This window comes from Hippocampus zosterae, chromosome 2 (genome assembly GCF_025434085.1).
Source record: "Hippocampus zosterae strain Florida chromosome 2, ASM2543408v3, whole genome shotgun sequence".
Lineage (NCBI taxonomy): Eukaryota > Metazoa > Chordata > Actinopteri > Syngnathiformes > Syngnathidae > Hippocampus > Hippocampus zosterae.
Genome location: NC_067452.1, coordinates 16,021,567 through 16,038,418, shown reverse-complemented (window position 1 = coordinate 16,038,418; position 16,852 = coordinate 16,021,567). Strand labels below are relative to the sequence as shown.

General features: G+C 43.7%; 1 protein-coding gene across 5 annotated transcripts in view; it reads left to right on the top strand.

The window, feature by feature from the left end:
• znf385a (zinc finger protein 385A) overlaps positions 1 to 16,342 on the top strand; it is a 74,036-nt gene extending 57,694 nt beyond the window's left edge. For all 5 annotated transcript variants that reach the window (XM_052058440.1, XM_052058441.1, XM_052058442.1 and 2 more), the window contains 5 exons: positions 3,351 to 3,525; positions 9,814 to 10,122; positions 13,477 to 13,661; positions 14,819 to 14,911; positions 15,144 to 16,342. In XM_052058440.1, coding sequence (XP_051914400.1) covers positions 3,351 to 3,525; positions 9,814 to 10,122; positions 13,477 to 13,661; positions 14,819 to 14,911; positions 15,144 to 15,392 — 1,011 coding nt within the window. In that variant the 3' untranslated portion in view covers positions 15,393 to 16,342. The remainder of the gene's footprint in view (positions 1 to 3,350; positions 3,526 to 9,813; positions 10,123 to 13,476; positions 13,662 to 14,818; positions 14,912 to 15,143) is intronic.
• The last annotated feature ends 510 nt before the right edge of the window (positions 16,343 to 16,852 follow it).

The following is a 16,852-nucleotide window of genomic DNA, read 5'->3' as shown; positions in this document are numbered from 1 at the left end:
AACCATATGAGGAAAAAAGAACCCAAGGGGTGCTGATCCACACTGAGTGACAGCAACCATACCTCCCAGTGTGGAAGCCCCCCAAAAGGAAACCATGGCTCTTAAAAAATAAAAAAAGAATAAAAAAGAAAAGAAAATTAACAAAAGAAATATAAAACGCTTGAATTAGAATAAGCATAGTATTAACTTATTCAAAAGCCAAGCTAAAAATATGTGCCTTCAGCCTCCTCTTAAAAAAACGAGAACAATAATATCAGGTACTGCCTTTTACAGCACAAATCACACCAGCTAATCAGTCAACATACTGTATGAGGGCCTTGTACGCCATTTTTATTCTTGTGAGCTTGCTTGGCAGAACAAAAGATGCACGCACGCACACACATGGAGACAGGCAGGCTCAGACGTGCAATCAGAGGAGCTGTAGCGGCTCTCCGCTGTCGCTGTCATGAGAGCTCGCTGCAGAATGTCAGCAATGTCAAAGCTGCGGTTGACTATCGTCTGTACGTCCAAATGAGCTCACCCTTTTGTTCACATTTTCCATAAGTGTCCAAAAAGACATTACATCTGATGCTAGTTTAGCTGACATTTATAAGTGACAGTTTTGTGTGGAATCATCAATGCAACACAGACCTGCAGGATAGATAAAACTCTTCATGTTTTCAAAAGGTCAGATTTTGTCCTATGTTGCTTTCATTGCATATATTGTGTCCCATTTGATCTTTTGTTACCTCTGATGTGTAAATTTGTATGGGACCTATCCAGCTATAAAATCAAGTACGCAGCAATAAGACTTTCAAAGATTGTTTCGATACCATTTTACCACAGCGCTGTAGCACCAAATATTGCACATCCGTTCACGCAACCTATTTTCGAGGCCTGCTGACAGCTGATTCAAGTTCTACTCTGAAATATTGCACGTGCAACTGTGCTCTATATATGTGTTTGGACATTGTTGGGACACTTGGGATAAGAAAGTCACGATAAAATGAACGGGCGGTAGGCAGAGGTGTGAAAATGTCCTTCAGACTGCTGGCAGTAAGCTCAATATAGCAACCTTGCATCTCATGCGCCATGTTGTACCGGCCTCACCATCCTCTCTGCAAGTGACTCCTTGATGAATGGTCCACCTTGCTTGTGTACACTCTGTGCAAACACATTAAGCTAGTGGTGGGTGTTTCAAAAAGAGATTAGTTCCCTTCCCGCAAGATCTTCTAAGCAGGACGATTTGTTTTTTTCTTTCTGAAAAAATGTTGACGTGTACTATGATGCTTTTCACTCCGTCACTGTGATCCCCATGATAAGTGGTGTCTTTGTGAACCTTCAAAGCCTGTAACCCATTGTTTAAACGTTGTGTAGTAATATGCTTTGTTGAGGAATGGGGCTAGGAGTAGTTTATAAGATAAGATATCCTTTATTTGTCCCACACTGGGGAAATTTACAGCCTCCAGCAGCAAGAATGTGGGTAGAAAGAAGAAAGAAGAAAAAACAAACAAACACTGTTCAATTAAGTGCAATATAAATACAAAATGGATAAATCGCAGTGCTATTTACAATAGTTTTTCATTTCATTTAATTATTATTATTATTATTATTATTATTGTTGTTGTTGTTGTTATTTTTATTCAGCAGCCTGACAAAATGTATGTCAAATTTATGGACCTTCAAGTTCAACGGCGTCCCAGTTTAACTTCCCCCAGCACAATCAGTCTGGTAATCAAAAAAAGCTGGAGCCAGTATCTGTCAGTTTGGACTCTCAGATGATGTACAGGAGAACATTCCACTGATGATGTAACAGAATGTGCGTATAAATATTCATAGACATTTACATGTATTTGGGAACCTCTGCAAGAGAGATAACAAATAAGTGTTGAGTGAGGAACAAAGGGGGCCAACATTTATTTATTTAAGTTTAAAGAACATGTGGCACAAGAGACAGGAAAGACTGCAGTCACGTTCTTATTACGTCATCCTTGCGCCTTACTCTCCCAGTGTGTCCAATTAACCCATGCTTAATCCGACTGTTCGATTTGTGTAGCAGTTTGATTGAATATAAATGGATTAGTCATGTCTGGAGAGAGGGCCGCCGGGACGACCTGCTGAAGAGTCTTACTTTTATGCGGAATGCTCATGTTATGCAAAAGTACGGTGGTCAGTGAGAATCACCGGCGTGTGGATTAGCAGCCCGGGCTTTTAGCCTTCTAGTTAGCACACTCGAGTCTCTGGCAGCATTTTACCAAATGATGCACTCCAAGGAAGAATGAGTCCCTGAGTTTTTGTGTCACGGCTATATGTCACTAACAATCTATGTATGAAAAATGAATGGTTAATGTAGCTGCAGCAAGCCTACAAGCTTTATAACACTGCTAGAGGAGAATGGATGGGAAAAAAACATGACACGACATGATGTTAATCCCGACAACAATGTACGTTCCTTGAAGCCTGGCTGTACTACCTGATAAATCAAATGGGATTTTTGCACTTGATATTTATGTTTGTATTTCTATTTGTTTTGCCAATAAATGGGGGGGGGGGGGGGGATGCCATATATTTCATTTAATATTAAAGGGGACGTTAACCTAAAAAATCTCCTTTACAAGAATATGTTCCTCTAGTCTAAACCTGGCATTCTGATAAATATTGTTTGTAGAATAAGCGTTAAGCCGAATAATTCATTTGTTTTTATCAATCTCCAACGGCGGCAATTTTGCCACCTTCTCTAAACTGAAAATGACATCACAGATTCTTGGGCCTGAAGTCACAACCAATCATGGCTGAGGTTCTGAAAACAGGTGAGCCATGATTTCCCCAAACGCAATATTCATCAGAATGCTGTGTTTAGACTAGTGGTGGTGCATGGAACGTATTGTAAAGAAATGTTTTGGGGTTACTTTCTGTTTAAGGAAAAGTAACATATTGGGATATACAGTATATCATCATCATCAAGAATCAGGACATAAAATGACCTAAATCAGGGTACAGAACACATCACGATACTGTATCGTGATGTGTAATACCTGTATACAGTATTGTGGTTGAAATCCAAGGTATAGCATAATGTGGGCCACATCCTAATGAGAATGCTTTCTATTGCTGTGCCCCTTTAGAGGAATGAGGCGACTGTTAAACTGTTAGAAAAATGCGATGCAAATGAAGCCAGTTTACACCCTGAATTGGTCTCCAGCCAACCACAGGCCACAGAAAACCATTCATTCACACCTGCAGCTACTGAGCGAGAATCAAATATGTAAAAAAGACAGTGACGAATAAGTGTATCGGATTAACCAGTAGTTGACCTGTTTGTGGTATATTTGTGTTTACCTTCCACATTTCCGTTCGGTGTTGCCATACAGAACCAAGCTGAAGCCCACTACAAAGGAAACCGCCATGCCAGGAGAGTCAAAGGCATCGAGACCTCAAAGAGTCGCTGTCAAGATGGCGACAAGCCTCAGACTGTGACCCCCACCACCTCGCCATCTCCTGCAGGAGCCCTGGGCACTGCCTCTGAGGGCGAGACCAGCAAACAAGGTGACAGAACAGGAAATGCGTCACACCATCACAGGGGAGAAAATTGCAATGGTGCTCATCTTTGTCACAAAATAACTTTAAATGGAATATTTTCAAGAATAGCAAAAACAAAATGTGTTGCCCAGGCAAACAAACTCATCACTCCTCAGGAACTGCATCAATGCAATCAACAATTTATTCTAATTCATTTCTAGAAAACACCGATGACTCTATGTTTCTTTTTCAAATCTGTAAGGTGCGGTCGAGACAGGGCACACCACCAATTAAAGCAGCGGGGATGGTCTCCAAGTGCCCACTCCACTGCGCAGTTATACTTCCTCGATGTTGAGATAGTAATGCGCGACTTGTGCGCTGCACTTAAAGGGAATGAAATGAAAGAATTAGCCATGAATGAGCACTCCCACAGCGGTGAACCCCTACCTCTTGCAGATATGCCGACCTGCACTTGTCGGCACCATTAAAAAACATTAAAAACTGACTCCTCCCATAAAGGGGATTTATGATCAAATGAAGAAAATACTGGTGCAATTCCAGAGACTGTATTTCTGATTAACATTTACAGCTGGAAATGATCAGAACACTCATACCAGTCAGACGACATAACACCAGATTTGCTGTTTGGCTTGCTCATTGTGTACAAGGGTAAAAATTGGCGAGGTCCTTTACTTTCTGGCCAACATTTGCAAACAGTGTTCATAGCAGAGGAACCATAAGTGTGCCAAAGATAATTTCTTGTTTTAATCAAGTCTAACCACAACTATGCTCTCCAACGGTTAAATGTAAACATGTTTTGAACATGAGCAGCAGGACATTCCCTTGGCATCTCCTCAAGGAAGGTTTGTTTTGTCCAAGTTCATGTTTTGTGACAATTGAGCACTGTTCGGGAAAAATACACAATTACATCAGCAGGTTTACAGTACTTTTATTTATTTTATTTTTTTGCTGTAATGCAGTGAGGTAACATTTCTAATAACATTTCAGTAATGCTGTCTGCTACCCCGTAGCATTTTCATTTTCAGCTACCGGTAATCTATTCTTTCAGTTATAACTCAGTCTTACCACGGCTGGTTTCCCTTGAAGTCGCGCCTGACTGCATCATCATTGGGGGTGTTCCCACGGCAACTTTTACTCTGTTGTAGCACCCCGGCTGCCACTCGCAGAGCGTTCACACGTACAAAGTTATACCGGTGTAGCCCCAGAAAACAACTTAAACCGCAGCAAATTGAACCCTGCTCAAGAGGTGGTCTAAAAATTTACTCCAGAGTACATACTAGTTTGCGGGACAGCACCGATATAAAATGGGACGTGTGAACGCAACAGGGGTAGACTCGCTACACATGAGAAGAGTTGATTACATACGGGTATTGAATACGTTGCTTTCGTGCTCTGTTGTACTTCCGTCATCTTTGCTTCCTCTCTCTCGTCCCTTTATGATGTCTGATAGACAACAGGGTTGATTTGTCTGGAGAAGTATAAACCAGGGCGGCCCGGTAGTCCAGTGGTTAGCATGTCGGCTTCACAGTGCAGAGGTACCGGGTTCGATTCCAGCTCCGGGCTCCCTGTGTGGAGTTTGCATGTTCTCCCCGGGCCTGCGTGGGTTTTCTCCGGGTGTTCCGGTTTCCTCCCACATTCCAAAAACATGCGTGGCAGGCTGATTGAACACTCTAAATTGTCCCTAGGTGTGAGTGTGAGTGCGAATGGTTGTTTGTTTCTGTGTGCCCTGCGATTGGCTGGCCACCGACTCAGGGTGTCCCCCGCCTACTGCCCGAAGACAGCTGGGATAGGCTCCAGCACCCCCCGCGACCCTAGTGAGGATCTAGCGGCTTGGAAGATGAATGAATGAATGAATGAAAGTATAAACCATGGTTTTTCGATATGTCACAAATAAGGCGGGGAAAAGGAAGTTCACTGTACGCATGCGCATGTTTTATTTAATTTTTATTTATCGTATTTCACGGCCGCAGAAACTGCCGTGTGAACGCAAGTGGGGCTGCACCGGGGTTAACGCGCTTCTCTTCAGTAAGCAGCTTTATACGTGTGAACGCTCCACAAAATGTACACCGGTGTAAGATATATCGCAAAAAATGTGTGCCGTGTGAACTCCCCTGTTGGCCACTGTTGATACATCGTTGGACAACTTTCCACGTCAATCATTATAGCATCACTGATTATAGATTGTCACACTGTGTGGCATCTGGCAAGAAACTGTTATTTATTCGTTTTATTCCTATGTATATGTGGCCGGATGTTTAAAAAAAATTAAGACCAATTTTTCTTTCCACTTTAATCTATCAAGCTGTAAAAACATTTAATTTAATGTACAAATTAATGAAAAGTAAGCTTATTATAGTTACAGTAAAGTGAAATGTCCATCTCTGCTCTTTTGTTGAACTCAAGATTTTAATAATGTACAACCAAGTAATGTCAAATGGCAGTAATGTAAAATGTAATATTACCGTCCAGTATGACATTTTAAAAGTAACACAATTAAGATGGCGCCATTGAACAAACATTGGACAGTAACATGAGCCATGATCCAAGCTTCTCTCGTCCAGTTGTGTCGGTTTTCTCGGAATCTCTTCATCCATCAGCTCAGCTCAGCTCATCTTTGTATCTCTCGCTTTAACCTCGAGGCTATGGGTGTCACCTCTGTTCCTTTCTCCATGCTGCATTTTCCATTCCCTCAGCCTCCCCGCCTGCCTTGGGCCAGCACCGGGCGACAGAGCTGCCATGTTTTGGTGACATTGACAAAAGTTCCTGCATGTGACTTATTGTGGACCAGACTTTTCCATCTCAGCGAGTAGAGGCTGTGCAACAAACAAGATGGTCGAAATCAAGGCCAACATGTTGCAAGATTTTATAGTCCAAAGACGTGAACTTTGAACCATCTTTGACCCACAAAACCACTTTACATGTGAAGATTGTTGTGGTACCAATCCCAAAATAGAGAGAGGTCAGTTTGGATTGCTCTCCATCCCTCAGAGGGAATTGAAACGGCCATTAGAGACCTTTCCAGCATAGTGAGTTTGCTATTATTGGCAACCCAAAGTAGGAACATGTGAAAGAATCGACTTTTTGTGACCCTGAACTGTGCGTCTTCCTGTTTGGCCTCTTTGATGCATTTGCATGCACTTGTGTGTGGTTTCACTTTGCTTCGTCCCTCTTGGTCAAAAGCAACATGGTAAATAAAGGAATGTATTTCTAGTAGTTTTAGCACAACGGTGAGGCACTCCATGAGGGGACGTCAGACATGCTGCATGACACAAACAATCCATTCATCAGATGCTGACAGTCATAACATGAAGAAGGGACCTCACACACACGACCTTAGACATTAGAGGCAGCTGTAAATTTGAAGGAAGACAAACTCCACTTCACCTTCTTCCCCCTGCTACTCTCTGGTGCGCTCACTATAACTATTGTTATTGTTCTCTCTCACACGCACACAAACAAACACATACCCCCAAGGTCAATTAAACAGATGACTTTCATGTGAGAGCTAAGGTTGCGTGACTCTTGAGTATTAAATTACGAAGGATTTCTGTTTGAATGGTTAGTGGAAGAAAATAATCCCAGGACACATTTTTCTTATTGTTCTTGGAATTTGTTTCGAAATCCTCAAAAAATGTCAAATATGTCTTGTATCAAACAGCTATCTTTGCACACAGACACGACACAGTGAAGGGCACCTGCCTGCATTTTGAATGCGGGTCCGCTCTCTCAAGTTGAGCATTAGGTTTCAGAGCTCATCGTTCATAAACAATTAAGTGATCTGGAATATCCTGGCTGCTTGCAAGCTAACGTAACAAGTTGTGTACGATGTTTGTACAGACAGTGGTAGTGTAATGTTAAATGTTTGTCACAGTAAGTGTGGGGAAGGGTCTTTGTGAAATGCCAATTGCTGAACTGAAGCCTCTTTTATGGTGCATTACACAGTCTGACATGCACTAAAGTTGCATGGCAAACACATTTAAAACGCCTTGTATCACCCAATTGTGGAGGGAGAGTGTTAACCATTTTCACAACTTCAATTTTTATGATATTTTGACCATGTGATGAACTTGGAGTCCAGCGTGAGCCCTCAGCCCACTCACTACATACGAACTATAGGCTTATCCAGCGCAATTTACTTTGTTGTAAGTACTTGGCCTATTTCTTCCAGAAAAGTGTGCGGTTGGCTAGCTAAGTCTACATCCCAAAAATACTTCTTCTCTGACGCCACAATTGACAGAAGAGCTCAATGTCCTCATGTAAATTGCATTTTGTGTCATTCTGGCCTCTGCTGTAGCATATATTGGAATGCAAAGCATTCAATTTTACACTTGAGGCATCGTCTTTTTTTTTTTACTCTCCACAAACAACAGACATTCTTTTGGTTCAAACTGAACCCCCCTCGACTTTACCAACAAATCAACAACATATGATACGTAACTTTAATTTCCTGGTATGGATTAAGGATGCACACACGGCAGACTACTATAAAGCATCTGGATTGAGTTACCTCTGTTTGTTGCCCTCCACACTACCCCTTCCCCCACCTCTAGTGAATATTTTTGTCTTTTAGGAGTTGAGGCCAACTACCAGGAAGGAAGGTCGCTTGTCAGTCTTTAATAGGCGCTATCGGTGTTTTCTGGAGAACATGCAGTTAAATTCTCACTATAAGCAAACATAGGGAAATTCTAGCAAATCCTGAGATAATCCACTGCGTAGCCGATGACAGTGACAAAAATGGAATTCTGTGAGTGTTGCTTCGAGGAGTTTAGCCTTTGGATGACCTGGTTTTTACATGAGGGGCCATTCAGCTGCGCTATGAGCGTGACCAGAGGTGACGGTTTGGTCTAGTGCTGTTCCATGGATCCTTTATCAATGGTCCTGCAAATTTGAATTCAAATCCCATTTTATGGATTCAGAATTTGGCAGGATTTGGGTGTGCGCGTGCATAATGTGTACTCAATTTAGATTCTAATCTACTCAAGCTTCCCCCTCAACCGACTTGCTCTGCAACCGCTTTTAAGTATTGCAAGCAGCCTGCTCATATTTACCATGTAAAAGCTGTCAAACACTGGCTCAAAGCATGGGACAAGTGAGAGGGCTCAATTTTGACCAAAACAGAGTGAGGACAAAAACTCTCCAAAAGAACATCTGTTTGACACCACCGTGCAGCTGGAAACCTCCAAACCTGTGTGGAAAAGAGAAGATTGTGATTTTGGAAGGCTCCGGAATGGAAAGCTTTCATGATGGCATGTTCATCAGAAGTGATGTCATGAGACCGTGGATGTAGTTTCCTTTTGCATAGCTCCAAAATGATCTCATGGAACATAAAGATATGAGTCCTCTACGGCCTGTCATGACAAACGCATGCGGCAACCTCTACAAGGCAATTGAGGCGTTGAAATCGGCATTTGCTTTCTTACCACAAATATCTCCTAATCTCCTTTTAATGCCATAATCTGGTCGGGGGCTTTACCGTGGTGCTGAATTTGGCCCTACGTCCAGAGGAATTTGGAGAAGGGCCTAATGGTCTCTCCTCATTGGGGGTGTGGGGGAGTAACCCACCCAAATTTAGGGCGTCTTATTCGGACAACACCCAGGATGAATACCACAGGCATGGCGTAGGCTGATCGAAAACATCTGTGTGTGTGTGTGTGTGTGTGTGTGTGTATGTGTGTGTGTGTGTGTGTGTGTGTGTGTGTGTGTATAAATATCGGTGCTAACAGGTTCATAAACATCCATAGAATAGGAAAGAAATACATCACAAAAACAAGCACAAATGTAAAGTACAGCAAACCGGGGAAAGTCCGAGTCAGCGGATGTGTCACTTCATGATGTTTTCTTTGTGTTTCCTGCCTTGGGCCTGAGCTTAAGTACGACCAAAGGTAACAGCTGTGTGGGAAAGAACCAAATTGGACAAGCTGCAGCATCGGCTTCCTACCTCAACTAAACAATCAAGACAAACATACACCTCCCAACATCTTCAAGCCATGGCCTCCCATCTCTTTCAAGTCAAATTTCAATGCACAAAAACGGTTTTTCATTACGTTTGGCATGTGCGGCCGGAAATGAAACTATTTTATTTGCACCTGCAAGTGCTTTGCTCTGGTTTGTGTGATCTCCACATGGTTAGCATTGCGGTTTATCTTGAGACTCACTTCACCACATTAAAACACACTGAGCCTAAAGTAAAACACTTTAAAGTTGACCTTTTTAATGACAGCAGAAAAGATGTCTCACCATTGTATTTCATGTATTCCACCCCCCCTCCCCCTCCCACCCCACTTTGCCCTGCAGATGAAACACAGTCTCTGTTAAACGGGACCCCGCTTGCTGCCGGACCGCTCCCCCGTCAGAGCAGCCCATCTCACCCACCCGCAGAGCCGCCCTCCATATGTCCCGCCGCACCCACGGGCTCCACTTCTTCCTCTTTACCGAACATCCTCAACTTAGAGCCGCCCCTGATCTCAGCATCTACGGGACCCCCGGCCTCCGGCAGCCCGCCCAGCCCGGAGACGGAAGAGGCCAAGGCAAAGAAGCTGCTGTACTGCTCCTTATGCAAGGTGGCTGTCAATTCCTTGTCGCAACTTGAGGCTCACAACAAAGGTGAGTGTTGTATTCAAAAAGCATTTCTATAAAAGTCTTGAAATACATCCTAGCAGTCAATTTGATTGGGGTAACGGTCAGAACATTAGGATGACCGTGTCAAAGGTTCCATTACAAGGCACGGATCATTAGGTATGCTACCTCTGGGTAACTAAGACCTCCGTATCTTCTAACATCCCATGTTACCGTCTCCCACATGAAAGACGACTGATACCCAAGCAGGCTTGTGTGGCACTCCAGTGTGCCGTGACAGATCACCAAGTGGCTCTGGCAGATAATCCAATTTCACCTACACTGAAAAAAATGTTTGCTAAATTGGCTCCATTCTATTTTGGCACAAAAAAACAAAACATCAGGATTCTGATCAATTTCTCGGTAGATATTTAATCAACTTCAAAAATGTTTCTGCATTCAGATGGTTTGATTTCATGCAGCCACCCGACAGAATAAAACTGAGTCAATCCAGCGCAACCTTTTTTTTCCTGTGTAATTTGTTCGAAAAGCAATGTTTTTTTGTTAATCACGAATACATCTTTGTTCATTTATTGAAATGCTCTACAAAGATATGCTCTTCGCTTGCTTAGATGGTACAAGGTGCAATGAAAGTGTAGCCACCCTGCTGACATTCACACGACAGAAGATGTCACGCTACCCTGCAAATATGTTCGGCTCAACAGGCAGGACACGTTTCACAATGACTAAATCAATTTGTGAGTAAATTGAGGCACTCATCAAACTTTTAGATCATCAATATATATAAATATGTTCTTTTGTGTTTGCTGGTGTGCCGTGTGATCTTGTTTAAAACGGGTGGCTTGGCTCCCTAAATGTTGAGAAACGCTGTGACAGACGATTGCAGACGAGCGAGAATGTTTTCTCTCGTCGTTGGCTACATGCAGCTTGCCTTCCATTGCGCTAAAGATGTTTGTGTATGTGTAAGAAAAACACAGAGCTTGTCTCCGTGTCGCTTTCTCAGCCCCTGCTGGTTTTAATCCTTCTTGCCCTCCCCGTGACCCTTTTTTGTCCTCTGAGGCAACACTCTGTATCTGTTTGTATCTGATCTGCCCCTTAGTACCACGCAGCACATGCACTCGTGTGCTCGTGTTTTTCCTTAGCTTTCACATGTATTGACAATCCGAATGCACAGCATGTGTAACTAGAAGTAAGAGGCTGCCACTTTTTTGGGGGGTAGCACAGCTGCAGGCATTCATCGGGGTTATATTTCATCCAGGTTTTGGAGAGGCAGGTTTCTCAATTTTTACATTCCGTTGCAATTTGTGGTTCAGTTGTTTTAGCCCTTGTTTTAGTCGATTACGGATTACAAGTTTATCCTATGACGACATACGCAACAAAGAAAAGCCTTGTAATGCACTAAATATTTGCAAATACAGAGATTTAGATTAAACAATTGATTTGAGTGACGTGGTTCTGCCAGTACGTGCAAATGCAAGTATCAAAAGAAACACTTCTCCAAAAATGATTCCTGCTCATCAAGTCCAGCCTCCTCCAAATGAGTTGGAATGTTCTGGAATCAATGACATGCGCTCATTACCCCAAAACCAAACTGTGCACGTTTGCGGGATCCAAAAATGAAGACGTGTACAGCACTGCCGCAGAGCGAGTGCACAGAAGAGACGGAAGAAAGTGTGTGTAATGTTGTCAAACATTTTGCCAAACACAGCGGCTACGTTTTTATTGACAGAAGTGTGCTTGTGGGGTTGTGGGTGTCCACATCTGAGGCAAGCTTACAGGAGACAACAAATCCGCTCGCACTATCCATTTTCTGACCGAAATAGAAGAAGAAAGGCGAGAAGGGACAGCCCAAGAGAACATTTCTGGCCTTGAGCGAAAGCAGCCGTCGTCCTTCTCAGTGGAGCCTCCACGCACCTCACCCTTAACCCCCCGCCCTCCATCATTCTGAAACTTTAACTCTGTTCAAAGGGCTTTGGGAGAGTCAAGTCTGAGTCTGAGCCAGTGACGTTCCTTCAGGGCTAGGGGGGCATAGCATGGAGGGGGGTGGGGATGTTAGCTGTTGATGTGCGAGTATGACCCCCAACATGATCAAATGATTGACACTGACACACTTGAAACAGGCAATGACATCACACTTCATATATTCCCAGGAGCAGCATTGCTTTAAAATACAAAGGCAATGCCTCGTTTTTATCTCTCCGATATGCTACATACGTCATTTTTATACAAAAGCATCACTTGATTGCTTTGACTGTATGTCAAAGTTGTAGTCTCTGTAGAGTGAAAATAAATGTCTTGTAGATTTGGTTTGCATACTTTGTATTTAGAAACAGCCATCCAATATCTGAACCGCTTCTCCTCATAAGGGTTGCGAGGGGGCATGCTGGAGCTATCCCAGCTGACTTTGAGCAGCTGTTGGGGTTCACCATGAACTGGTTGACAACCAATCGCAGGGCACACATAGACTAACAATCATTCACACTCACAGTCACACCTAGGGACAATTTAGAGTGTCCCATTAACCTTTTGGAATGCGGGAGAAAACCGCGGTACGCCGAGAAAACCCACACAGGAATGGGGAGAGCATGCAACCTCCACACGGGAAGGTTGAGGCCCGGAATCGAATCTAGTGCAGCGATTGTGCAAACCAGTCGACCACCGTGCCGCCCTATTTACATCCTTTCACAGGGCCTTTAATCTGTTATGACAACCTCGTGTTGACTGCATTGTTTTAATTTCTTGTCTTTTTTATGCCGTCAGATAGATAAGTTGTGGAATTGGTCACTATCCTGTTGTCACACACATACATATACATACACATATCGTACAGCACAATAATACACACTTGGTGTTGTATTGCGGACTAGCAAAGCCGTAGACCTTCGTACAGACTTCAAAGACCAAAGTCAGATGCCATAAAATGCAATTGGAGGAAATTGGATCTTCGGAATTGGATCCACAAATACGTGGGACACATGTGACACTCGGTATACATTAACCTCCACCCATCTCCACCCAATGGAACATCAATCAACAATTGCAATAAAAACGACACATGAATGATAAACTGGAGTTCATCTTTTGGGGCTCACCTGGCACGCAGATGTATGACCAAAGCCTTCTTTCGTGAACAGCAACATTTAGTGCTGCAACACTGTATGCGCTGAAGAGAAATAGTGGGCACACATTTCCCTTCATTCAGGCCACTTGAGAGCATAATAAAGAAGCATTTAGAAGCAGTTAACAGCAGTAGTGATGTGCAGACGTGTGTGTGTGTGTGTGTGTGTGTGTGTGTGTGTGTGTGTGTGTGTGTGTGCGTGTGTGTGTGTGTGTGTGTGTGTGTGTGTGTGTGTGTGTGCGTGCGTGCATGCGTGTATGCAGGTACCAAACACAAAACAATTTTGGAGGCTCGTAGTGGGCTGGGCCCCATCAAGGCATATCCACGCCTGGGTCCCAAGCCCAGTGGGGAGCAGGGAGGCGGCCCGGTGGACCCCAACACTCAGGAAAGAACCTTCCACTGTGAGATCTGCAACGTGCGGGTCAATTCTGAACTGCAACTCAAACAGGTAGGTGGAAGATGTTGCACTCTACGTGTCTTTAAACGTATACTTTATGGTCAAAAGTATTGTCACTCTACACAGAGATGGTCACAACAAAGCTCAGTGAACTGCAGTCATAGTAATGTTTTTATAGAGGATGACACAAATATATGTTGTATCTACATATGTTGCAACTTGCTCCACAAGTTGTGTTTGAATATCTCTTTTATGTAGGCTGAAAACACTGTGGCATTGATGCTACTTTTAGCCTGTCTAAGGCATTAAGCCAAGTGACCTTTATATCCATCCATTTTCTGAACTGCTTTATCCTTACAATGGTCGCGGGGCATGCTGGAGCCTATCCCAGTTGTCTTCGTGCAGTAGGCGGGGGACACCCTGAACCCGTTGCCAACCAATCGCAGGGCGCAGAGACGAACAACCATCCACGCTCACACTCACACCTAGGGACAATTTAGAGTGTTCAACCAGCCTGCCATGCATGTTTTTGGGATGTGGGAGGAAACCGGAGTACCCGGAGAAAACCCGCGCAGGCACGGGGAGAACATGCATACTGTGGACTTTCCTAAGTGGTTTCATTTGCTTGGTTTTATGTTTAGTTTGGCAATAACCTGGGTGAGGAAGTAAATGGCTTGAAGCCTCTTTTTCAAGAATTGTTCCATTGAATTGTTCAACAAAGCAAAGAATTGTCCGAACGAAGGTTTGAAGCTTGTCAGGTCATTCTAATCACAACGCACCCCACAATTAGAGTGTGAATGAATTTCTTGCAACAGCCCAAGTAAATGAGAGGCATTTCACATTGTCACGTTGCATGGTGGTGGTGGACCCCAAAAAGCAGCCAGGAGAGAGGAGCAGAGTGTATTTGAAGATGTGTATTGATAAAACACAGAAATCTAAATCCTAAGCAAACAAAGTCCAAAGTAGCAAACAAAAATCATGACTGAAGATAAAACATAACAACCAAAACATGACTCAAACAAACATGACAGTAGCAAAAGCAACAATGACCCGACACTGAGTGTGCGGGCAGGAGTCCTTTTATAGGCCTGATTACCTATGACCAACAGGTGTGCAGCTGCCAGGGGAGCTCTACAGTGCCACCTGCTGGTCCCTAAACCAAATCGTGACACACATGTGTGTTTTTGCTGCATGTGCACTTGTTTCAGCACATATCAAGTCGAAGGCACCGAGACGGCATGGCGGGCAAGCCAAACCCCCTCCTCAGCCGGCACAAGAAGCACAGGGGAGCCGACCTGATGGTAACCTCTCAAGCTTCTTTCTCTTCCTGTGGTGCACTTTGCACATTTGGAGGCCCAAATGTGACAGTGTTGAACTGCAAGGTCGCCAAACTCATTTTGTTGAGTCTCAGGCTTAGTTGAACTGTAACTCCTCCAAAAGGCAGCTTTGATGTTCAAAGTCTGGAACTAATTATTGTTATCTTTCTCTCGTCTCTCTCTTCCCCGGCAACCGTGGCTACCGTGTGATCTTTAGTCTTCTCTGACATTCACCAAGGGTCTCACCAAAGCGTTGGGGGCCGGTCTGCTACCCAGCCCCTTAGCCGTCGCGGCGGCCATGGCCGCGGCCGCTTCCACACACCCGCTGGCTCTCCGCGCAGCGGCTCCGGTGCCGCACCCGCATCACCACCTTTTGCAAGGACCGACCCTCAGCCACGCCATCTTGAGACCGGCCCCGGGGCCCATCCGCACCACCCACGGGCCCATCCTCTTCTCCCCGTACTGACACGTTACCCGCTGATCGGGATCAGCCACTCCAAAAGCACACTGTGAAGACACAAACATGATCCACAGACAACACCTGATCTAAAATATTTAAATATGTACTGAGAGAAAAACTTGAGGGAGGAGCAATCTCTCATATTTCCCTTTACCTGAAACCTTTCCTCCATTTCTGAGACTTAGGTGTGAGCTGGAGATGGAAGAGGTACATAATTATTCCTGATGCATTGAACTTCCTGCTACATCCCGAACCTTCGCAGTTCGCCTACTTTGCTCCCTTGCACTTTGTCCCAATAAGCCACGTTTGCCCAAATAGCTACAAAAGAAACACATGTGCACCTCCAAAACCACACCGGGTTGTTTCTCTCCTCTTACCATGACAAAAATGTGCTCTTCGCATCTTACTTAAAAATAATGTGGTTTTTATTGATCGCTTTGCTGAAATAGTCAACTTTTGGTGTGCTCCACATCGAGTAGAACAGTGGTAGCTTGTCATAATGCAACTCCTCTTTTTGTAACAACCACATACAATGCAATGTCTGCTCAAAAGCAGGTGTGAGCTCCCTTGTCATACCACGAGAAGCTGAAGAGAGAGAAGTGTAAGCGCAGATTTTTGATTGACCTTGGACACATCTGTATTTCAAAAATAGATTGCACCAGCAAAAACATTTCCACCGGGCTGACCTCACAGAGGGTAGAAACAGTTCGGGACGTACAGTGGAACCTCTAAATTGGAACATAATCAGTACAAGTTGTTCTTCCAAATTGTTCACATTCTTCAAAAAGATAAACAACATGCTCACAAAAAGGCCCGTAAATGCCCCGTAAACCCAGTATCTACCCAAACGACAACTAACTTTTTGTGAGTAGTGCATGTGTTGAGACAAACCATCATTAACTCCACGGGTGATTTAAATTGTTTCATTTGAACATTCCTTACTGCATGTCATGCAAGTGTAAAGAGAAGGTAACCACAGTGTAATCAAGCTAGAATAGAATAGAAGAAACGTCCTAAGAGGGAACAGTAAGTTGTCCAAATGGCTATACTGCCACCCATTGGTCATTTTTAGTACTGAATGAGTCAATAGCCACCAGTGGCTGCTTCCTTTCTGAGGTTGAGTGCAATGCGAGAAAGTAAAAATGTGCTAAATTTGCTGACTGGCTTCAAACGTCATTTTCATGCCGTTATATTTTCAGCAACATGCTAGTTAACATTTGCTTAATAAAGTAAAGATGTACTTTAATCCGATATGAGCATGAACGGTGGTGTTCATATCGTACACAGTAGCCAGACGCAATTAGTTTCCTTTCCATTCCGAGAAGGACTTTTTTTCTTTTGCCATCACTGGTATTTATCTAAACCATTGAAACACATACTGAGTGCAGCTATAGCAATATGGTTGGCATTTCGTCCCACACGATGATGGTTTGAACCCCCAAGTTTTGCATTTGGAGGCATATTTT